This window comes from Clavelina lepadiformis, chromosome 6 (assembly GCF_947623445.1).
Source record: "Clavelina lepadiformis chromosome 6, kaClaLepa1.1, whole genome shotgun sequence".
In the NCBI taxonomy this organism is placed as follows: Eukaryota; Metazoa; Chordata; class Ascidiacea; order Aplousobranchia; family Clavelinidae; genus Clavelina; species Clavelina lepadiformis.
The window spans coordinates 17,891,582-17,915,156 of NC_135245.1; the positions used below are offsets into that span (position 1 = coordinate 17,891,582).

The 23,575-nt window shown below is 35.3% G+C and overlaps 3 protein-coding genes and 1 long non-coding RNA gene across 4 annotated transcripts; 2 read left to right on the top strand and 2 right to left on the bottom strand.

The window, feature by feature from the left end:
- The first annotated feature begins 749 nt into the window (after positions 1 to 749).
- On the top strand, positions 750 to 3,469 carry LOC143463252 (uncharacterized). Its single transcript, XM_076961689.1, has 10 exons — positions 750 to 874; positions 970 to 1,098; positions 1,223 to 1,321; positions 1,480 to 1,539; positions 1,645 to 1,791; positions 1,881 to 2,003; positions 2,166 to 2,216; positions 2,305 to 2,439; positions 2,544 to 2,651; positions 2,792 to 3,469. The coding sequence occupies exons 1-10, from the start codon at positions 817 to 819 to the stop codon at positions 2,872 to 2,874; spliced, it is 993 nt and encodes a 330-aa protein (XP_076817804.1). The 5' UTR covers positions 750 to 816; the 3' UTR covers positions 2,875 to 3,469.
- Positions 3,470 to 5,184: 1,715 nt separating this feature from the next.
- LOC143463275 (uncharacterized) lies at positions 5,185 to 6,245 on the bottom strand. The gene is made up of 3 exons (XM_076961717.1): positions 6,089 to 6,245; positions 5,880 to 5,996; positions 5,185 to 5,618 (listed from the first exon to the last, which is right to left on the bottom strand). Exons 1-3 carry the CDS (start codon positions 6,165 to 6,167, stop codon positions 5,341 to 5,343), a joined length of 474 nt encoding a protein of 157 aa, XP_076817832.1. The 5' UTR covers positions 6,168 to 6,245; the 3' UTR covers positions 5,185 to 5,340.
- A 2,091-nt stretch (positions 6,246 to 8,336) lies between these two features.
- Positions 8,337 to 9,212, top strand: LOC143463278 (uncharacterized). Its single transcript, XR_013118281.1, has 3 exons — positions 8,337 to 8,517; positions 8,618 to 8,734; positions 9,031 to 9,212. It is a non-coding gene; the product is annotated as an uncharacterized LOC143463278 (long non-coding RNA).
- A 4,895-nt stretch (positions 9,213 to 14,107) lies between these two features.
- LOC143463227 (uncharacterized) lies at positions 14,108 to 17,530 on the bottom strand. Its single transcript, XM_076961652.1, has 2 exons — positions 14,774 to 17,530; positions 14,108 to 14,469 (listed from the first exon to the last, which is right to left on the bottom strand). The coding sequence occupies exon 1, from the start codon at positions 16,684 to 16,686 to the stop codon at positions 14,800 to 14,802; it is 1,887 nt and encodes a 628-aa protein (XP_076817767.1). The 5' UTR covers positions 16,687 to 17,530; the 3' UTR covers positions 14,108 to 14,469; positions 14,774 to 14,799.
- Between the last annotated feature and the right edge of the window lie 6,045 nt (positions 17,531 to 23,575).

Sequence of the window (23,575 nt, forward strand, 5' to 3'; positions counted from 1 at the left end):
GGCTATTTGGGTTCTATTATATTTGTACTTCCACTTGTAACAGCGGTATGTGATATAACTTAAAACTTGTTCAACATAAGATAAAATATTTATGCTGTTGCTAGTAACCTACTGTATATCTCATCTTAACAAGATTCAATCAAACTAAAACGGATCCGACCACTTCATAAACTACAATAAAAACTTATAGTCACAATTTATTTGTTAAGTCTTATATTCAGAAAAAGAAATAATGAAACTGCCAAACAGGTCAAAATCTGGTGTGCTTGTTCATAAGCATTCTTAAACCTTTTGGATCTGGTTCTTTTTTGCGCTGCTTCAAAGTTCGGCAAGATAAGGAAAGACACTACGTATGGTAAATCACGTGCAATATTCTCGGGGCACCACTCACTAATTCAACCGACCCCGCTCTCCCCTAAACAAACACGCTTTTTAATATTACAAAGTTTGATGAAGAAGGTTTGGTTAGTAGTTTTACGACGACAGCAAACATCATCTGTCTCTGTTGGTTTTATGCACATACGGTAAGTGAACGAAATGCCGAACCGAGTAACAACATTACATCTGTTCCAAATTTTATTTCCTTGTTGTAAAGTACAAAGCATAAGCTTATATTAAAAATTTAATTTTACTTTTACCGTTTTCGCATGTAGCTGGAATTCTTTTATGTGACAAAGGTGACAGTCGCTCTTAAAAATAGCTTTAAACCTTTTTTTACTTTCAAGTAAATCTACATACTATCTATACTATGATATCACAATGTTGTGACCGTTATAAGGCGATTGTGTGACGCTTGGATATAGACCAAAACTGGACATGGAAAAATTTTCAGCTGCGTTCACATGTCTGATGTTTGGGATATTTGTTACTAAAGGTATTCAAAATTAAGTTTAATGGTGTTAGTATTTTCAATATATACTGGCAACTTATTAGGTTACATCAAACAGAACGTAACAAAGTGTTTTACAGTTGCTTCAATAGAGTGCTACGATTGTGGATACCGATTCACGAACGGTTGTGAAGGAGGAAACATCACAGAAGAATTTTTAAAATCTTGTCCCGTCGGTTACGATTACTGCGTAACTCGTTATTTAAAAGGTTGTCTGCATCACAGAAATGAAATTCTTCAATTGATGGTTTTAATAAAATCCTATTTTAATTCTATTTTAGTAAGGTTTGTTTGTAAAACACTTTAAGATGTACTTTTGAACATGGTGTGTAGGAACAAATTGGCTCATAGGACGTGGGTGTTCAACGGCGGCTGTCAATACTTGCATCCAGGAACAAGGATCTACTTTTTGTTATAAAGCCTGCAGCACAGGTAATATACTTATTTGGTAATTTCAAGTATTTCTGAATTTTTTAAAAGTTTGTTTTACAAAATTTATGTCCGATAAAATCGTTCAGAGCAATTTACTTTTTTTAATAAGTTAGTTAAAGTTTTCCACTGTTTGCTCCAATTTCGCTGCTATACCTCAGACAACTGCAATGACGACAAACTCCCCCTCCAACCACAAACTACGACCACAAAACCCGCCTGTATGTATTTAAACTGATGCTATTAAGAGATGAAGGTGTATGTAGATGTGAAAGAGTATATAACAAAATTAGATTATTGCCTAATATAGCTTATCTCTTTAAAAGCACAGCCAGCGAAGTGTTACCAATGTAGATACCAAACTATAGACGGAATTAGCGTCGGTGATGATGATTGCAAACGACCATCTGCGAACAACTTGTCACTTACAAGTTGCGACAATGGAAGGATACATTGCCTAACATCAACCTATGGTCATTTTTCGTTCATATTTTAGTAATACGTTACTTTTATCACGAATTATACAGTCGTTTTAATGATTCAGTTAGTTAATTGGTTTTAGTTGGTTACAATTTCGACGGAAACAAAACAACAGGAATAAGTCGAGCCTGTACAGACACTTCAAGGAGTTATAATTGCTACAGCTATCTGGGTTCTATCGGATGTACTTCCACTTGCAACAGCGGTATATGATATATCTAACTTGTTAAATTAATTTAGAAACTTGTTCAACATAAGATAAAAAAAACTTATGCTGTTACTAGTAAACTACTATATATCGTTGTTAACGGTTTTGCAATATAACTTTATCTAATAACCGTTTCTTTGGATGGATGCAACATTTTAGATGGTTGTAACGATGACAGCGTAGAAGACCATCAATCTCAATTGGCTTCAGGTGAACACGCAATACAAAGTACCGTAAAATTATAAAATAAGTAGTGAAAAAAAAAACGATTTAAATCGATAAAACTTTGTTTAAACAGAAAGAATAAAGTGTTATCAGTGCGCGTATTCTTCGGATTCTGGAGAAAATGGTTGTAACAATCTGTCCAATATCTCAAGCAAATATCTCAATAATTGTCCTGCAGGCCACAAATATTGTGATACTTGGAATATAAGTAAGTAAATTTACTTAAAATTTTAGTCATTATATAGCACTAGCACAAGAAGTACTGAACAATTCCAGATAGAACAAGGCATGTTAATTATTATCCTTGTGCAGCTTCCGATAGGAACCAAACTGTCATAAGTCGCGGCTGTTCTGTGGAGGATCGAGATTTTTGTTTTATTTTAGGAGAAGACAGTGCTTGTATTTCAACTTGTGATACTGGTAAATCAGAATTTTTTCGTTTACAAAACGTTAAATATAATTTAAATGATTTTAAATCTCATACAAAAACTGAAAAATCTTTATTAAATAAATTTATCCACGTTTTAGAATTGTATGCATAAATCTTATTGCTTTTACAGATGGCTGCAACAGTGGTGATACCATCAGGAGCGGCATTATGGCTTGCATAACTGCAACAATTGTATTTTTGTTTTACGTATAAGTGTCACCAAATTTCACGTATGGTAATTTTTTGTATATTAACCATGCTGACAGGTGTGTTAATGTAGCACTGCACATTGATACGTTTTTAGTTGTATAGTTAGATGTATATTCCACGATGTGTTTTTAGATTAATATTAAGATGTATTTCACCCGTATTGTTGTGGCAGTAATGTGTGACTGCGCTTTTATATAGTATTAGTAATTCATCGATATGTCACTTGTGACTCCTTTTATTGTTAGTAAGTTTTCTACACACATACACGGCTTACTCCTTTACCCACAACTCCCCCCGAGGTATGTTACGCTGCCCGCAATTTCCAATCTCACAACCTAACGATAATTAATTGATTACGCTGTGGTTTGTTGTAGAAGAGTTAATTCAGTCTATGTTTGATTTTAATACAAGAAAGACGTTTGTTTTTATTAAAGGAATGCTCATAAAAGATAAGCGAGCAGAAACCGGCTAATCGACTAGCTGTAAAAGCGGGGAGTTTCCTGGCCAAGGAAAATCTTGGTTATATAAGTTCTGAAGCAAAATTTACAATAAGCTTTAAGACTTTGTTATAGCCTGTATATAATCATTTATCACTTTCTTCGCTGTTGTCATTTCTCGATTAAGTGTTGCTTATTTTAGAAAATTGAAGCTGGTTGACATAGAAATCGAAATCATCAATAAAAAGCTTGGCAAGCGAACGAGAATTTAGAAAATTCTGGTCCAAATAAACAGAAATAAAACGGCGCAAGATTAGGACTTTGCATAAATATGGGTGAAAACGTTGTTATTGTTAAAACCGTATGTTTCTACATAACTTCAGCAGTAAATTACCGTAAAAAAATAATGTGGTCAAAAATTTCATATTTCCTAAGTAGGGGTTTGCCAAGTCTATTAAGTCCAAGAACGTTTAATGAATTACATCTGTCAAACGTCAAAATAATGCTTTACATATTTACATATTACACCTATAAGCCAGTCATATGTTAATATATACATGTTGCTCATTTCAAGTGCCATTTTGAGCTTTACTTACGACTGCTATCTAACCTTTGACGTAGTTCAAGACTTTTTATCTCTCAGCGCATCAGACGTAGATCATCTTTATGCATGTGTGTTATGGTAAATACAGCTTCTAGCAAAATAGAGCTCCTCGATGTTCATTGATAATTGATTTAAGATCGCATGAAACGCATTTTCATTAACACCAGAAATTCGATTTGCGAAATATTCAGTGTCATATTATTGCGAAATGAAACTTCAATCAAGTATTACAGTTCACGAAATGCGTTGACTGTATGCATCTGTTACGTACTTGTTACGTTTATAGCCTGCTATAGTAAACAGTATACATATACACTGCATTCGTCTACTTTCGACAGCTTGCAACCAAAATGTAACCTTGGTTGTTAAATTCATAAAATTGGCTAACTCATCACTCTTGCGTTGCATTGCATACTGATTATATACATGAGCCTAAGACAATTTTCGTTGCCCGGTTTAACGATACTCATTATAAGTGCCCATGAGTTCACAAAGCAACAATCATGATCTATTTGGAGGTCCTGTTCGCTTTGGCAATACCAGTCACATCTCAATGAGGTCTCCATATACGCTCAAGTACAATTTAGCACAATACACTTTACAAATTCGTAACTGCTCAGCGCCAAGCAAAGGAACTGAGAATTCCGTTTTTAGAGTTGTTGGTATAACCTGATAAGGGAATCGGACATTTGATTCCTTGAAAATTTCTCTTTCACTTAGGTACCGCGAGTGTTTATAAGTTTCAAAGGGTGCCTAGATAAATGAAGAGAAAAGTCTTGAAAACGGATGGTTTCATAATCTTTAAGTCATAAACCGGATGCCAAATTTCTTGAAAATAAATATACGACATGCGCTGAAGGTGAAGCCTTTCATTTTATTTATATATTTTATTTATTTTAATTGTTTCATTATTTGTCCAACGTTTGAGAATTGTTGTGGGAAATGCGGATAAATTCCCAATAAATAAAAGTCATTTTTTGCTCATTTTTCATGTCCCGAAATGGAATGATTTTGCACCATCTTCAAACCAAATGTATATTGATCTAAAGCAGTAAAATACTTTGTATGTTTCTATAAAATAAATGAATTTAACTGTTGAATATACTGGGCTTAAATATATACAATAGCTGTCAGGATTTAACAGTGTGTTTAACAGAAAAAGATACAAACAATTCTAATTTTTGTGTAGCAAAAATCTAATCAATGCTTATATACTTCAAACTTTATTTTGTTTGAATGAACCAAATTTCATAAACGTTCATCACACAGAAATTTCAATAACCAGTTTATTATAGATTCAAAGTTATATTATCATGAGCGCAAAAAATTCTTCAGTTTGTTAAAACATTTTCCATGTATTACGATTCAGTTTCCGTCTATAAGTTACATGCAGCCGAATATACAGATTTCCATCCAATTTCTTCCTCATTACGGAGAAGGATACGGAGAAGGATACGGAGAAGAATATGGAGAAGGAACAGGAGAAGGAACAGGAGAAGGAACAGGAGAAGGAACAGCAGAAGGATAAGGAGAAAGATAAGGATGAGGAGGTCCAAGAAGGTCACTTGTTATCTGTTTGCGGCCGTCGCAAAACAAACAGGTCTTTTGACAGTTCTCCAGCATGTATTCCATGGTATTACATTCGCCAGAACCTCTAAATGCTTCACATTTGCTTTCGGCGAGTTTATCTTTACAAGTTCCTGGAGCTGGTGAAAGATTAGAATTATTTGATATCTTCTTGATTAATTTTTATACTTAGCTTATATAAAATACATTTGGTAATTTGTCTTATTTTATGCTCTTTCAATTACAGTAAATATACATTAAGTGCTTCTACATATCAATTCTTGTAAAGGAGCATTTTAAGCCTAAAATCCAAATTTCTTTTTAAATTCTTCGATTTAAAAATCCTAAATAAACGCCTGCCACAAAGTTTCTAAGAAATAACCTTTTGTTTAAATACCTACTTGGTGTGCATTTAAAACATGAGTACGGGCAAGCTTTCCCCATCCTTTCGTCTGTCCCACAGTATCCGTTTACTGCCCACACAGGACATCTGATATCCTTGTCGACACAGGTGTTAGCTAATGTTTGATGAACAAAATCGAGAAAAAACTTTATTTTTGAAGAACCGCACGAAAACGTTCTTCAGATATTTGTTCAATAAATTACTTACGTCCTTCAACTTCTTCTGAGTTTGAAATTTGCGCGCAGGCAAATGCAAGGAGAACGCCGCAAGCAAACGACAGTTTCATTTTTTCGGTATTTCGTCACAGAGTACAGTGCTCAAGAACAGAAACTTAGGTAAACCTTTGAAAGTGAACAGTTACGTTATTTTTTACGGGAAACACATGCGAACTTTCCAAACTGTTTCACAGCTAGCACAAAACTTGAAAGCAATATTGCGTAAAACTTTTAGCTACGATATAGAACTGCTGTTTGCTGCTAAACTGCCTGCTTCAAACACAAGGAAATGTGGCAAGAAAATCTTTTGCAAACAAGTGACAGCGAGCAACGATCTATTTCCTTGTCATATGTTTCAACGCAAAGAGTTTGTCACAAAACTTCACTCCTTTACATAGAATCCAAAAATATTCTTCGATGAAACTCGATGGCTTTCGAATTTTGCGATGTCACACAATTTCCTAAAATGTTGTCTTTACATCTTGAAAAAGATGTGTGGTAAAGCCATCTACAAGTCACTTCTATATGTTATATACGGCTATTAATCATTAGAAATATCTCGAGCTTACAACTGATATTTAACCTTTAATGCTTCTTGCCTCGCAAAGCAGCAGAATGAACATTTTCATAAATTTGGTAATAATAAATGAATTGCTGTTTTCTATAGACCTTTTCGATTACCATTATTACAGAAAAATGACTAGAAATGCGTTTGTATTACTACCGGAAATTATACATTTACGAAATGGGTAAAATGATATCATAATATTGCGAAACCAAACGTTAATTTTTTTCTGTTCATGCAATACGTTGGCTACACGTACGGTATTATGTATAAGTCGTATACGAATCAAAACACTTTCGGTGTACAGAAGGGTGCGAATGTGTTTGTCTGCCATGCAAATTACTTAATTATTCTTTAGCAAAAAGGTTTACGGTAAATATCGTGTGTTCAGAAGGCGTTTTGGACCTGTGAAAATCAGGTACTTAAAAGTAGGTTGCGGATGCAACTATCCACACAAATTTTCACCTAAAACACATCATACCAACTGAACTTATAGGGATAGTCGAACCGTCGTCGGTATTGCAACCCACATAGACTACACCAAGAACATTGAAATACAGTAGCAACTTGCGGCACAAACACGGCGTGCTCGTACCAAAACACACTGACTACGCCAGCTTGTGGAACTTATAAAAACGAGGTTTATTGCATCCAAAACTGATGGCAAGACGGAAAACAACACCCAAAGCAAATTGGGCGGACAAAAACAGGACGGTTTTACAACTATGCTTTTCGCGGAGCTCTTAATTAAAGGTGATTTGTTTACAAACGTAGATTTGTTAGGCAGCGGAACCATCTCGCGGTTATAATTTTACACAAATGATTGCCAATCTGTACAACATAGTTATTTATTTCTGTTTATATAACTACTAACCTATCTATGTTGGCTGCAGTTAATTTTTGGCGCAATTCCAAAATTATAGTTTTTCAAACAATTTGGAAACTCGAACACGATATATGACACTGTCAATTGTCAATATGATTGGTTTGTCTGTTGCGGTAGTAGACAGCTGCGCAGTAGCCTACTGGGCAACGGAGGAGACGAAAGCCAACGTTGTTGTAGGTGGAAAACAGGCTCGGTTGTCATATCAATTTGGTACAAAGTATAAGTTGCTGTATGGAAGGAGGTGTATTAAACAGCATTCAATTGATCATCAACTGTATTTGCAAACATGAACTTTCTCATAGTTAATCAAACAAAAAGTCTTCAACTACGAGGCTTTTGTTTACTGTTATGTAACTAAGGTTATAGGTATCGGTAGCATATAAGCTAGCAACCATGATCAACAACCATGTACAACTAAGCTATACATAGATGACCTTTATCAAGCGTTTTTCTGACAGCATAAGCAAAAGGTTTTATGAAAAAGTATAAGCGTTTGACGTTTCAAAAAACTTAAAACCCTTTGCCAAAGTTTTGATAAAAGATTTCTTCAAAGTCTGTGATAGCGTGTTAAGTTTTGTCACGAATTCTTTACGTTCAAGCCTATGTAAAGGAAATATAACGTTCCTTGTTTTCATTTCTTTCCTGCAGATTTTCCTGTCATATTTCCTGACTTAAGTACCCAAACAGTTAAAGCTAAGCATACAATTCTGTCAACTAAGGCATTACCAGTGCCACATCGTAGCCAAAACTTATGTGAAATTGCTGTTACTAATTGTGAAGCATTTGAACGTGTGCATGTGTTTTGGAGGGAAAACACAAACAATTTTTGCTTATTTCTAACAGCTAAAATAGGTTTTTATTCTGGATTGCATTTGTAACGTAGTAACAAAGATGAATCTGTTTTTTGCCTACGGTGTTATTCTTGCATTTGCCTTCACGCTAATTGCAAACTCACAACAGGTCGAAGGCCGTAAGTAATTTTAGAAGAATAAAAAACTTGCAATACGGTTTTATGCAGTTATTGAAAAATAAGGCTTTTATTGATTTTACTTATTTTTTTAACGTTCCAGCCAATGATTGCGTCGACAAACGCTTAAGTTGTCCCGTGTTGGCATGAAAGGGATATTGCAAAGGAAACATGGACCTATGGAAGATTTGTCCGTATTCATGTTATCAATGCACACCGAGTAAGTGGCCATGCTCTTTCAGAAATGATTACGTTACAGTGTTTAGCGACATTGTAGAAAATAGCATTGCTTAATACGGGGAAGGCGGTATTTCAATTTAAAGATTTAAGAATTGAAGAAAATTTTTGGAATTTTAATTCCTTATCTTGAAACGATTTTAAGTATTTTTTTAAACTGAAGATTTTTGAAATATGCAAAATACAAAACCTTAAGTAAAATGCATGAATCCAAGACATGAATAACCTAATGTAAACTAGAATTAAAAAATATCGTTAACCGTTTTAATTTTTTAACAGCTCCAGGAACTTGTGTAGATAAACAAAAGGATGAAGAGTGCAAGACATTTCGATATAACAAAAGATGTGTTAACATGGAATACATGCTTGTAAATTGCCAAAAAACTTGTTTCTTCTGTGACGGTCGCAAGCCAATAGAAGATGTATTTCCAGGTCCTTTTCCTTATCCGCAGCCTGTTCCTTCTTCCGTTTCGCAACCTATTCCTTCTCCTGTCCCTTCTCCTGTCCCTTCTCCTGTCCCTTCTCCTGTTCCTTCTCCTGTTCCTTCTCCTGTTCCTTCTCCTGCCCCGGGGCCTGTTCCTTCTTCCGTTCCGCAGCCTTCTCCTTATCCTGCTGCTTCTAACGATCCACCTTCTCGTTATCCTTGAGCTTCTCCCTATCCTTGTCTTTATCCTTCCCCATATCCTTCTCCGTATCATTTTCCTTAGCCTTCTGCCTATCCATCTTTTTATACCTCTCCTTATCCTTTTGCTGTTCCTTCCCCTGTTTCTTCTCCAGTACCTTCACCGGTTCCTTCTTCTGTTCCTTCTCCTTAACCTTCCCAATATCCTTCTCCGTATCCATATCCACAATGAGGAATAAATTCGATAGAAAGCTCTTTACTCGGCTGCATGTAACTCATAAACGGAAATTGAATCTTAATATATGGAAATGTTTTGACAAACTTTCCAATGTTTTGCGTTAATTACAATATAATTTTAATTGCAATAAAATCGACATTAAAGTTTTATTTTCCTTTTTCCTTATCTAAGTCCGTAATAAAAAAAAACTGAATACCAAGTTCCATCTTTGCTTGAAGAACTTATTTATGTAAACAGAGACTGAATCTTATATTATTCCGAAAATGCTATCATTAACTGATCAATGCTTTGCTATGATCGCAAAACAAATGAATATGTAATAAAAGCACAATCATTGTTATTTTTGTGTGATGAGTTTTTAGTATAAAAAGAAAATGGTGAAGTCCAAAAAGGGCAAATTAGAGGAGACTGGGCGTTATAACCTATTTGTTCCATTCAGCATAAGTAAAGTTACGTCGCATTTGAGGTCATTTAATAGCATTTGGTTGATAAAAGATTGTTGGACAAACATTGACTTGCTTTTTAACATGCTGATTGAAAAGAGAGCTGTACAAAACTGTATAATATAAATTCGGTGGGTAATCTCTTAGTATGAGCTATTTTAGTCATAGCACTTTAGTAGTAGTAGTAGTCATAGCATTTTAGTTATATAACATAGCCATTAGAAACATTTATCTCGTGTAACGCTTAACCATAGGTCACCAATAACACTCTTGTTTTTATGAGAACGTTTAGGATTGATCCGTTAGTAAATGTGTCTTTAACTTCTTAAGTTTGCTCACCGATTTTACAGGGTAAAAGATAATTTATCAACACGTCGATTTTTTAAACCAAATGTCGCTGAGCAAAGCCCAAATTTGTCCTAAACTCTGCTGCTGCATTCTAAGCAACCGTATCATCGTGCAACGATCCTATATGTGATGCGTGATGAAATTTGTGAGGTGAGCTTTTTTTAACAAATACATTTGATTTTATCATTTTAACTTTGATTTATTACCAAGCATTGTAAGTAATCGTTTTATATCACAATTTGGACTCGAACTTGTTGGAAAAATCTGGGGATGGTCGAGTTTTGACACCCGCAGGTATTCATCGTAGGAAAGTTAAGTTCCGTGTTTAAGAAAATGTCTGGGAGTCAATGTTCGAGTAAGATTCCTACTTTTTTGGCAAAATCCGATATCCACACGAACAGCTGAAGACAAGGTTTTGTCAGTTGTGTCCACAGACTTCAAAATGTTTAAGGCTTCCTTGTAGGATAGCATTTTAACTAGGGAACGGGCAACGTAATATTTTCCCCAAGGGTCTCCCATAGTTACTTGGTCCCTTTTCCAATCTTCCGTGATGTAATCGTAGTATCCGAGTTTGTATGCAACCATGTATTTCATGTACGGCTGGAAACTGAATGTTAGCTTAGCTGGGAGTGACGATGGGTCCAGATTTCGAAGAACTTTCTGCAAGGCAAGCGCTATGACGAAATACTGGACAATATCTTCCATTTTTGCATATTTTTTCAACAGAACGGTAACCTGACGATCCATACAATTAACGTAATCATGTTGAGACTTGTACTCCATGTATCTACTGAGTCGAACTTTGCAAGCAACTGCCACTGCTAATTTTAGTTTTTCTGCAGTTTCGTGATCAATAATTTGCTTTCCTTTAAGGCTTTTAACCACAGAAAATGACGAAGCTTCGTCGATATTATACATTCTTCCTAAGGCAGAAATGAACAGAGTGACGCTTCTGTAAATAACTCTTTTGATATTACATTGAGTTGTTTCACGCATGCGCATTAGATCAGTAAATGCGTCAAAGTTTTTTAAGTCTTCATTCAGTCCTTGCATCACCTGACATTGCGTTGAGAATTTGTTTTCTTTCTTTTTTCGTCTCACAGCTTCTACGAATTGTTCATATAAGCCCTTATCTCCACTTACGTAGCAACTCTGCAGAAGTATCTGATCAAGATGATAACCGTTCTTAAGACTGACATCGGATTTTAAATATTCCAGCATCTTATTAACTGGTTTGATAAGTTCAGTAATCCACGGTTTATCTTTTGTCTCAAATGTTCTTCCAAGTGGATTTTTGCAAGCATGGGCCATAAGTCCATCCAAAGTAATGCCTCGTGTGGTATAAGCGTCATAAAACCAATTACCACCTGGAGTTGTGTAATCATTTAAACTTGGAATGGCAACACTAGGAATAATCGTTTCTTGCAAGTTGATGAGAATGATGAGGAAAATGAGTGAAAACCAGCGAAACTGTTCCTGGGTTTCAGAATAGTTTTCGTCATCTTCAATTCCATTTTCAAGCAATATAATGTGTTCAAAATCGGAGTATGGAGTTATTTCGTTTCGAGCCAGCGAACCTAAACCTGCTATGGCAAATTTACAAGGTAGTCCTTCAAATATACTTATGCAAGTTTGAAAAAGTTCATGCATAACATTGATATATTTTTGGCTAATTTGTCGTTGATTCTTTTTGACTTGTTTTACAACGCTTTTTCCTGAAGCAGATATTTCTAAAATTTTCAAGACAATTTTTCTAAGCGTCGTCACTTTTTTGGCTATTTTGTTTGAGATTTCGACGAGATCATATCCCTGATTTTTCACTTGAGCTTTATTTAAAACATAAGAACAAAAATCCCTCAAATCTTTTGTGAAAGTTTTGTTTTCTGGTTCTCTTGCTACTGCAGCGTTTAATAAAGCAGCACTTTGTATCAGACAAATTTTGCTGTGGGAGATTTCAGCCTTTCTTTGGTAAAGTATTCCCAGTTCGTGGAAGATTTCAGCTGCTTTAACGGAATCTTTTTCCTTCCCATTCTCGTCACAAATATCTTTCAGTGTTTTAGCCAGACGGCTTTCTTCATCAGCTACACAATTTTCCACATTAACAGTTGACGTTTTAATCATAATTTGACTACCGCGTACTGTGTATAATATGATATCTGCTGTACCTTTATACAATATTAAGAAAAGAACAAGATTATTTTGCTTGCCGTTGCTGAATTGTTTTCTGATTATTATCTGTTATTCGTCAATACTGTACACGACAAGCTAAGCTATAACTCGGCGATAAATAAGAGAATAAAACCGTCTTTTTTAAGTAGTCATACTCTGTCTGTAATATCCGGATGCACCCACTGAGTGAGTAAGACACCGTGACGTGACATGAATAGTTCCTACGATAAACAGTTAACGTCATAAACATCCCGCACATTACCAACACATTTTAAAACGTGAGGTTCTAAAGAAACTTTATGGACTTGTTATACCGGAAGTTGGCGCTGCTAGAAATTGATGTATATATGGAAATAACAAAAACTATAGTTATACATTACACTATAGTGTTACCATTCGAAAACAAAACTTACAGTTAACCATTTTACAGTAATATGGTAGCAACACGCACATTTTCCAGTCATCCAAAGAAAAAATAAATTAGCAAACCAGTACCGAAAACAAAATTTGCATAAGTGAAATAACAAAATAAAATACACCACTTATAACTCTATTTTTATGTAAAAAATACAATTAGAACGTTGAAACAGAAGACCTCCAAATCCGACCGGAATTTCTAATTGCTTGGCTGTCGCGCTACTGCTGCGTTCAACAAGGTAGCACTTTGTATGAGACAGATTTTGTTTTGTAACTTATTACCTTTGTCTTGATACAACAATCCCAGTTTATGGAATATTTCCGCTGCCAGCTTTGGGTCGATTTCTCTGCCATTTCCATCACAAGTTATTCTTAAACTTTCCCTCAAATAAGTTTCTTCTTCGGTGAAATGAATGTTAGCACTAGTGGTCATCTTATTGGTGTTTAAGATGATTACTTGACCAACTGTTTTAAATTTTTAAGCAAGACAGCCTAGGTATGTTCCGTACTGTTTAACATATTTATGCATATTCATAACTGTGGCTAAATTAAAATCTAGGAGTGCAATATAGCCACTTAAAATTCTACTAAATGCAGTTACTTTAATTGTTATAGATACTTTTATAAAAAAAACGCTTCAAAATCACTTTTATAGCTTAAATAAGAGTATCAAAATTATCACTCCGATCTCAAACTACCTCTGCTCTTAAATAAATGATAGCTTGCTACGTTTTGTAAGAATTCACTTTGCCAGGAAAGCCGATTATTTCCTATAAAGTAAGCTGTATTACTTATACCCTTCTATGTTTACGTACAATATAAACGCATAACTAATTTGGCGTTCTTAATCTCAGCGATTTCAATATCCGGTTTGATTGTTTTATACTTTCTTGCTCAATTGTATGCTGAAACTATATATAGAATATAGATGATACTTTCGTATTTATGCAATTAATTATGAGCAATAACTTTTGGCGAAAAACAGTTTTATAAGATGAATACATTCCTATTTATAGTTGAACGACCAGAATTACTGTATAAAATATTTTCTAAGCCACCTTTTTGTCACTTTGTAACTGTGGTAATTTTAGACGGAGTTGTATAAGATTTACACCACAGCACAGGCTAATGTTCGTTTTTATTAAAGTAATACATTTTATCGGCTCAATGGCAGTACAAAAAAGTTAAATTAATGCGGAAACAAAGCTCGATGCATCAAAACTGAAAAGTATCAAATATTAAGTCGGCAGTCTAAGTTAAGTCGAGTTTTACTGAACGTAGGCTAAGTCTTTGTACGATCTCGTTACGCCTCACTTATTCGACGCCTGCGCACTCTTATGACTGTATTAGATGGGGATGCCAACTGATTGTTCCCAAAGACTGGACACTTGTTGTGAGAACGAATGCTTGCCTGGGATATCCATTCTCGTCTTGACCTTTTTACAGCTTTTCCCAACCACTGATGCTCTCAAGTTTAAAATCTATACAACACGACTGTCACGAATTGAAACAATAGTCAAATTATTTCCAAAACTATATATTTGTTACATATTTTTTCCACTCTACAGTGGGAATAATGTGTTATTTAATTTTGTACATACAATTGTGCACCGATAAAACACAAGTCGTTTATAAGGACAGCTTAGCTGTGCACGTATACAAAAGTCAACTACTAGGTTGCATTGCAAATCAAGCTTTTAGGCCTTATAGTCCGTTAATTTGAGAATCTTTATTTTCAAGTTTCGATGAACACACACATTCCTCATTTGTTTTTGTATAACTTACATTGTATTACCAGAGATTAAAGCTATTCACCAGGACTGATGGACAAGAGTGACAGCAAAGGATTGCGCAGGGATCGACAATAAAGCTCCTTCAGCATTTCCCCGACAAAGTTTTTCAGCTTCATTAATGTTTGCAGAAATGGCATTCTTCAAATCTCCATTTTCCGTTTTAATAGCTTTGAAAACTTTTAGAGCCTTTTGCCAAGACTTTTTTCTTAAATGGGCGCGTCCGACATAATACTTGATCCAAACTACGTCAGAAAATGATGGACAGTTTTGCTCCATTCTCCATTGCAAAATAACATAATCGTAATATCCGAGCTTGTACGCGACCATGTATTGCAGCAAAGGTTTTGTGTCGAAGACGAGATTATCTGGAAGTTTTAAATAATTCAAGCCCCGAATAATTTTCTGCAAGGACAGTGCGGTGACAAAGTACCGCACAATCTGTTCCATTTTGACATATTTCGTCAACTGGAAGCTGACGTGATCTTCATCAGTTGCATCTGATTCTAAGTGATCTTTCTGAGACTTTTGTTCCATGTATCTACTGAGTCGAACTTTGCAAGCAACTGCCACTGCCATATTCAATTCATCTGTAATTTCATCTTCTATAATTTTGTTTTCTTTAAGGCCTATTATGATAGAAAATGACGAAGCTTCGTCGATGTTATACATTCTGCCCAACGCTGAAACAAAGAGAGTGACGCTTCTGTAAATAACTCTTTTAATATTACATTGAGTAGTTTCTCGCATGTGCATTAAGTCAGTAAATGCGTCAAAGTTTTTTAAGTCTTCATCGAGTTCCTGCATCATTTGCGAGTGAGACGACAGTTTGTTTTCTTTTGTCATTCTATTTACTCCAGTTTTAAATTGCTCATAAACATCTTTATCCCCACTTACGTAGCAACTCTGCAAAAGTATCTCACCCAGATGATAACCGTTCTTTAGACTGACATCGGGTTTTAAGTATTCCAGCATCCTATTAACTGGTTGAATGAGTTCAGTAATCCACGGTTTATCTTTTGTTTCAAATGATCTTCCAAGTGGATTTTTGCAAGCATGAGCCATAAGTCCATCCAAAGTAATGCCTCGTGTGGTATAAGCGTCATAAAACCAATTACTACCTGGAGTTGTGTAATCATTTAAACTTGGAATGGCAACACTGGGAATAATCGTTTCTTGTAAGTTGATGAGAATGATGAGGAAAATGAGTGAAAACCAGCGAAACTGCTCATGAATTTTAGAATAGTTTTCGTGATCTTCAATTCCATTTTCAAGCAGTATAATGTGTTCAAAATCGGAGTATGGAGTTATTTCGTTTCGAGCCAACGAACCTAAACCTGCTATGGCAAATTTACAAGGTAGTCCTTCAAAAAGTTTTATGCATTCGTTAAAAACGTTTTTCATAATCTTTGTGTACATCTGGCCAATAGTTTTTTGAATGCTTTCCATTCTTTTAATGAAGTTCTGCTCTTGGCGACGCTTTGGTTTGAAAACAGTAAACCGAGAAATATTCTTTCTCATTTTGCGCAGAACTATTTTCCTCATATATTTTATTTCCTTGGCAGTTTTGTTTGAAAGTTTTAGTAAATCAGCATTTTGTTTCTTGACCCCAGCAGTACTTAGAACGTTGAAACAGAAGGCCTCCAAATCAGACCGGAATTTCTCATTGCTTGGCTGTCGCGCTACTGCTGCGTTCAACAAGGTAGCACTTTGTAAGAGACAGATTTTGTTTTGTAACTTATTACCTTTGTCTTGATACAACAATCCCAGCTTATGAAATATTTCCGCTGCCAGCTTTGGGTCGACTTCTTCGCCATTTTCATTACAATTTTTTCTTAAATCTTCCCTCAAATAAGTTTCCTCTTCAGTAAAATGATTACTCTCAAGAATGTTAGCACCAGTGGTCATCTTACTAATGTTTAAGCTAATTACTTGACCAATTGTTTTAAATTTCTAAGCAAGACAGCCTAGGATGTTGCGTACTGTTTAACACATACTTGCTTATTTATAACTATGACTAAATTAAAATTTTGCTCGAAAAAACAAACATTATCCAGTATTTCATCTGGTCTGATGCAGCATCAGTCATTTCAGTCATTTCAGTCATTTCAGTCATTTCAGTCAGTCATTGTTTCAGTCATTTGTGTAATCATTTAAACTTGGAATGGCAACACTGGGAATAATGGTTTCTTGTAAGTTGATGAGAATGATGAGGAAAATGAGTGAAAACCAGCGAAACTGCTCCAGGATCTCAGAATAGTCAATTTGGTGCTGAACATTATCTTCAAGCAGTATAATGTGTTCAAAATCGGAGTATAGAGTTATTTCGTTTCGTACTGTCCTTCAAATCTTTTGTGAAAGTTTTGTTTTCTGGTTCTCTTGCTACTGTAGCGTTTATTAAAGCAGCACTTTGTATCAGACAATTTTTGCTCGGCGACATTTCAGACTTTCTTTGGTAAAGTACTCCCAGTTCATGGAAGATTTCAGCTGCTTTAACGGAATCTCTTTCCTTCCCATTCTCGTCACAAATATCTTTCAGTGTTTTAGCCAGACGGCTTTCTTCATCAGCTACACAATTTTCCACATTCACAACTGAGGTTTTAGTCATTACTTGACTATCGCGTACTGTGTATAATATGATATCTGCTGTACCTTTATACAATATTAAGAAAAGAACAAGATTATTTTGCTTGCCCTTGCTGAATTGATGTCTGATTATTATCTGTTATTCGTCAATACTGTACACGACAAGCTAAGCTATAACTCGGCGATAAATAAGAGAATAAAACCATCTTTTTTAAGTAGTCATACAATGTCTGTAATATCCGGATGCACCCACTGAGTGAGTAAGACACCGTGACGTGACATGAATAGTTCCTACGATAAACAGTTAACGTCATAAACATCCCGCACATTACCAACAAATTTTAAAACGTGAGGTTCTAAAGAAACTTTATGGACTTGTTATACCGGAAGTTGGCGCTGCTAGAAATTGGTATATATATATGGAAATGACAAAAACTATAGTTATACACAACACTATAGTTTTACCATTCGAAAACAAAACTTACAGTTAACCATTTTACAGTAATAGGCCTATGGTAGCAACACGCACATTTTCCAGCCATCCAAAGAAAAAATAAATTTGCAAACCAGTACCGAAAACAAAATTTGCATAAGTGAAATAACAAAATAAAATACACCACTTATAACTCTATTTTTATGTAAACAAGTATTTAGTAACTTACTTGCCGTCGTGCTATAGATAGTTTACCAATAACGTCTAACTCGCCGTTGAGATCTATAAAGTAAATTTGTACAACTTGTTTTTTTCAGTCCATGAGGCCTACTCAGCTCATGGCTTGCTTTCGTTTTGATCAAAAATTTTGTTAACATAATAATAATAGAAACCTACAAGTTAATTTTTTCTACAATTTTTATCCTAAAACTGTGCACAATGCTCTCTCTTTTCAAACACTCTGCTTGATGATGTTTAATTTCTATTTCAATTAATTTTTGTGGAAAATGTTTGGATGTCGCAAAATGAACTTAGGAGTATGTGTTGAATTAACAGCAGAAAATTGCAGAAACATTTTTTAGGAATACAATAGAAAGCAATGCAAACGTTTCGGTCGATATCACAAACCTTTTGAATATGACGTATAAATAATTGCATGCAACACTCTGTTATATGTAGGGCAGTGAAAGAAAAATGAGATGAAACACAAAGTAAACCAACTGCATTTTTTCTAACAAAAAAAATAATATTAAGACGCTTAATTCGCTAAACTAATGTCTACCTTTCAAACGCGGTTTTATTGGCACAATACTTACTTCTTTTCTTTAAAATAGCCTTAATGTAGCTGTAACGCCAAAAAATGTGTCCTGGTCGCTAAGTGCCAGACGCCAAACGAGAAATGGGCTTGTTTATGATCCTTTATGACCGAAAACTCGTGCAGACACGACAGATTGAGGAAACACACACTGCGTGTCGAAACTAGAGCCTGTCTGACTTTAGGTATCAAGCGAACAGGTTCACTCTTCAGAATCACTTATAGCAGAGCGTATCAGCGGCACTGTATTGTGATGATACGTCATTCAGCACAAACTGCACAGTTTTTCTATAAATTAAAATAAAATATAATCCAATCTGCTAACAACATAATCATATAAATCCAATAAAACTGTGACGTAATCCTTAATCCAATGTTATCACATCATAGCTTAAAAATCGTTCTACAGTGCTTCTATAAGATAAGGTGTACATATAAATGATAAAATGCAATAATTACCAGGTAGTTGTTGGTTAACTGATAGGATTTACATAATCAAACAAAATACCCGCGTGGTATGACCTTTAGCTTAAACTTAAATGAAGGCTCAATAAAGAACTTTCAAAGCAGGATAGTAGGATTCGCTGTACGACATTAACCACGAGCGCAACCACACCATAAAAGACACGCGATGACATTCCAGCCAAATCTGGCGAAATATTATGACGATTTACGATGTAACAGTAGCCTTTAAAATCTCCATACTATGAAAGATTTCGGCTGCAGAAGTGGAAATTTTTCCTTTATTCATCACAAAACCTATTCAATTTTCGCGCCATAAAGCGCACTAATCTCATCATGGTAAATCTTTATTTGCATTCGCCATTTAACGCAAGTCGTATTGTTAGGTTTACATTTTCACCGCGCTAAGTGCCATGGTTTTAGGCTAGAGGTGATGGTGGCGCTAAAGGGCAAAATGGTTTCAGTGTTTGCATTAAACTTTAGACGGGCATGACAATTGATTGTCCCCAACGCCTGGACACTTGTCGTGGGAACGAATGCTTGCCTGGGGTATCCATTCTCGTCTTCACTTTCTTGCGACTTTTACAATCACTGATGCTCTCAAGTTTAAAATCTATACAACACGACTGTCACGAATTGAAACAATAGTCAAATTATTTCTAAAACTGTAGATTTGTTACATATTTTATCCACTCTACAGTGGGAGTAATGTGTTACTTAATTTTGTACATGCAATTGTGCACCGATAAAAAACAAGTTGTTTATACCGATAGTTTAGCTGTGCGCGTATATACAAAAGCCAACTATTCGGTTAAATTGCAGATAGTAATAATAACATTGCGTTGATAACTGCGCGGAGAAATACTGAAGCAGGTGGAGAAATTCCAGTACTTGGGAGGTCAATTCACGAATCACGATTAATTCATGATTGATGAAAAACGGAACATTGAACGGGACAACCGAATTGAGAAAGTCAGTGCAGTCATGCGTGAACTTCAAAGCTTGACTCGTTTGTAAAATAAATGGTAAAACGAAAATGTACGGAAAAGTAATAATCTTTCACATGCAAGTTGGCAACAATATAAAGCTATTGTAGTAGTTATGAAAAAAGGATGGAATGGTTTATTACGCAAACCTCATTGAAATTTCCAAGCTTTTAGGCCTTTTAGATTCAGCTGTGCATAGCCAATGTAGTCGGTTAGTTTAAGAATCTTTATTTTCAAGTTTCGATAAACACACACGTTTCTGATTTGTTTTATATAACTTACATGATATTACCAGAATTTAAAGCTATTCACAAGGACTGATAAATAACAATGGTAGGAATGGATTGCGCCGGAAACGACAATGAAGCTCCTTCAGCATTTCCCCAACAAAGATTTTCAGCCGCATTAATGTCTCCAGAAATGGCATTCTTCAAATCTCCATTTTCTATTTCAATATCTTTGAAAACTTTTAGAGCCTTTTGCCAAGACTCTTTTCTTACATGGGCGCGTCCGACGTAGTACTTGATCCAAACTAGGTCAGAAGATGATGGACACATTTGCTCCATTTTCCATTGCAAAATGACATATTCGTAATAGCCGAGCTTGTACGCGACCACGTATTTCAGCAAAGGTTTTGTGTCAAAGATGAGATTATCCGGAAGTTTTAAATAATTCAAGCCCCGAATGACTTTCTGCAAGGACAGCGCGGTGACAAAGTACCGCACAATCTGTTCCATTTTGACGTATTTCGTCAACTGCAAGCTGACGTGCTCTTCATCATTTGCATCTGATTTTAAGTGATCTTTCTGAGATTTTTGTTCCATGTATCTACTGAGTCGAACTTTGCAAGCAACTGCTACTGCTAATTTTAGCTTTTCTGCAGGTTCGTGAACAATAATTTGCTTTTCTTTAAGGCTTTTTATGATAGAAAATGACGAAGCCTCGTCTATACCATACATTCTGCCCAACGCTGAAACAAAGAGAGTGATGCTTCTGTAAAAAACTCTTTTGATATTACATTGAGTCGTTTCACGCATGCGCATTAAGTCAGTAAATGCGTCAAAGTTTTTTAAGTCTTCATCGAGTTCCTGCATCATTTGCGAGTGAGACGACAGTTTGTTTTCTTTTGTCATTCTATTTACCCCAGTTTTAAATTGATCATAAACATCTTTATCCCCACTTACGTAGCAACTCTGCAAAAGTATCTCACCCAGATGATAACCGTTCTTCAGACTGACATCGGGTTTTAAATATTCCAGCATCTTATTAACTGGTTGAATGAGTTCAGTAATCCACGGTTTATCTTTTGTTTCAAATGTTCTTCCAAGGGGATTTTTGCAAGCATGGGCCATAAGTCTATCCAAAGTAATGCCTCGTGTGGTATAAGCGTCATAAAACCAATTACCGCCTGGAGTTGTGTAATCATTTAAACTTGGAATGGCAACACTGGGAATAATGGTTTCTTGTAAGTTGATGAGAATGATGAGGAAGATGAGTGAAAACCAGCGAAATTGCTCGTGAATTTTAGAATAGTTTTCGTGATCTTCAATTCCATCTTCAAGCAATATAATGTGTTCAAAATCGGAGTATGGAGTTATTTCGTTTCGAGCCAGCGAACCTAAACCTGCTATGGCAAATTTACAAGGTAGTCCTTCAAAAAGTTTTATACATTCGTTAAAAAGGTTTTTCATAATCTCTTTGTACATCTGGCTAATAATTTCTTGAATGCTTTCCATTCTTTTAATGAAGTTCTGCTCTCGACGACGCTTTGGTTTGAAAACTGTCAAACGAGGAAAATTCTTTCTCATTTTGCGCAGAACTATTTTCCTCATATGCTTGATTTCCTTGGCAGTTTTGTTAGAAATTTTTACTAAATCAGCATTTTTTTTATTGACCCCAGCAGTACTTAGAACGTTGAAGCAGAAGGCCTCCAAATCAGACCGGAATTTCTCATTGCTTGGCTGTCGCGCTACTGCTGCGTTCAACAAGGTAGCACTTTGTATGAGACAGATTTTGTTTTGTAACTTATTACCTTTGTCTTGATACAACAATCCCAGTTTATGGAATATTTCCGCTGCCAGCTTTGGATCGACTTCTTCGCCATTTTCATCACAATTTTTTCTTAAATCTTCCCTCAGATAAATTTCGTCTTCGGTGAAATGATTACTCTCAAGAATATTAGCACTAGTCGTCATCTTACTAATGTTTAAGATGTTTCTTTGACGATTTGTTTAAAATATTTAAGCAAGAAAGTCCTGGTATGTACCGTACTCTTTAATTAACATATATATGCGCATTCATAACTGTGGCTAAATTAAAATCTAGGAGTGCAATATATTCACTTAAAATTCTACTAAATGCAGTTATTTTAATTTTTATAGATATTTTTATACAAAAACCGCTTCAAAATCACTTTTATAGCTTAAATAAGAGTATCAAAAATTATCACTCCGATCGCAAACTACCTCTGCTCTTAAATAAACGATAGCTTGCTAAGTTTTGTAAGAATTCACTTTGCCAGGAAAGCCGATTATTTCCTGTGAAGTAAGCTGTATTGCTTATACCCTTCTTTGTTTACGTACAATATAAACGCATGACTGGTTTGGCGTTCTTAATCTCAGAGATTTCAATATCCGGTTTTATTGTTTTGTACTTTCTGGCTCCATTGTCTGCCGAAACTATATATAGAATATAGATGATACTTTCGTATTTATGCAAATAATTATGAGCAATAACTCTTGGCGAAAAACAGTTTTATAAGCTGAATATATTCCTATTTATAGTTGAACGACCAGAATTACTGTATAACATATTTTCTAAGCCACCTTTTCGACACTTTGTTACTGTGGTAATTTTAGACGAAGTTGTATAAGATGTACACCACACCACAGGCTAATGTTTGTTTTTATTATAGTAACACATTTTATCGGCTCAATGGCAGTACAAGAAAGTTAAATTAATGCGGAAACAAAGCTCGATGCATCAAAACTGAAAAATATCAAATATTAAGTCGGCAGTCTACGTTAAGTCGAGTTTTACTGAACGTAAGTCTTTGCACGATCTCGTTACGCCTCACTTGCTCGACACCTGCGCACTCTTATGACTGTATTAGATGGGGATGGCAACTGATTGTTCCCAAAGACTGGACACTTGTTGTGAGAACGAATGCTTGCTTGGGATTTCCATTTTCGTCTTGACCTTTTTGCAGCTTTTCCCAACCACTGATGCTCTCAAGTTTAAAGTCTATGCAAAACGACTGTCACGAAATGAAGGAATTGTCAAATTATTTCCAAAACTGCATATTTCTTACATATTTTTTCCGCTCTACAGTGGGAATAGTGTGTTGTTTAATTTTATACATACAATTGTGCACCAATAAAACACAAGTGGTTTATACTGATAGCTTAGCTGTGCGCGTGTACAAAAGCCAACTATTAGGTTGAATTGCAGATCAAGCTATTAGGCCTTATGGGTTCAGCTGTTCAAAAGCAATGTAGTCCGCTAATTGTATTATCT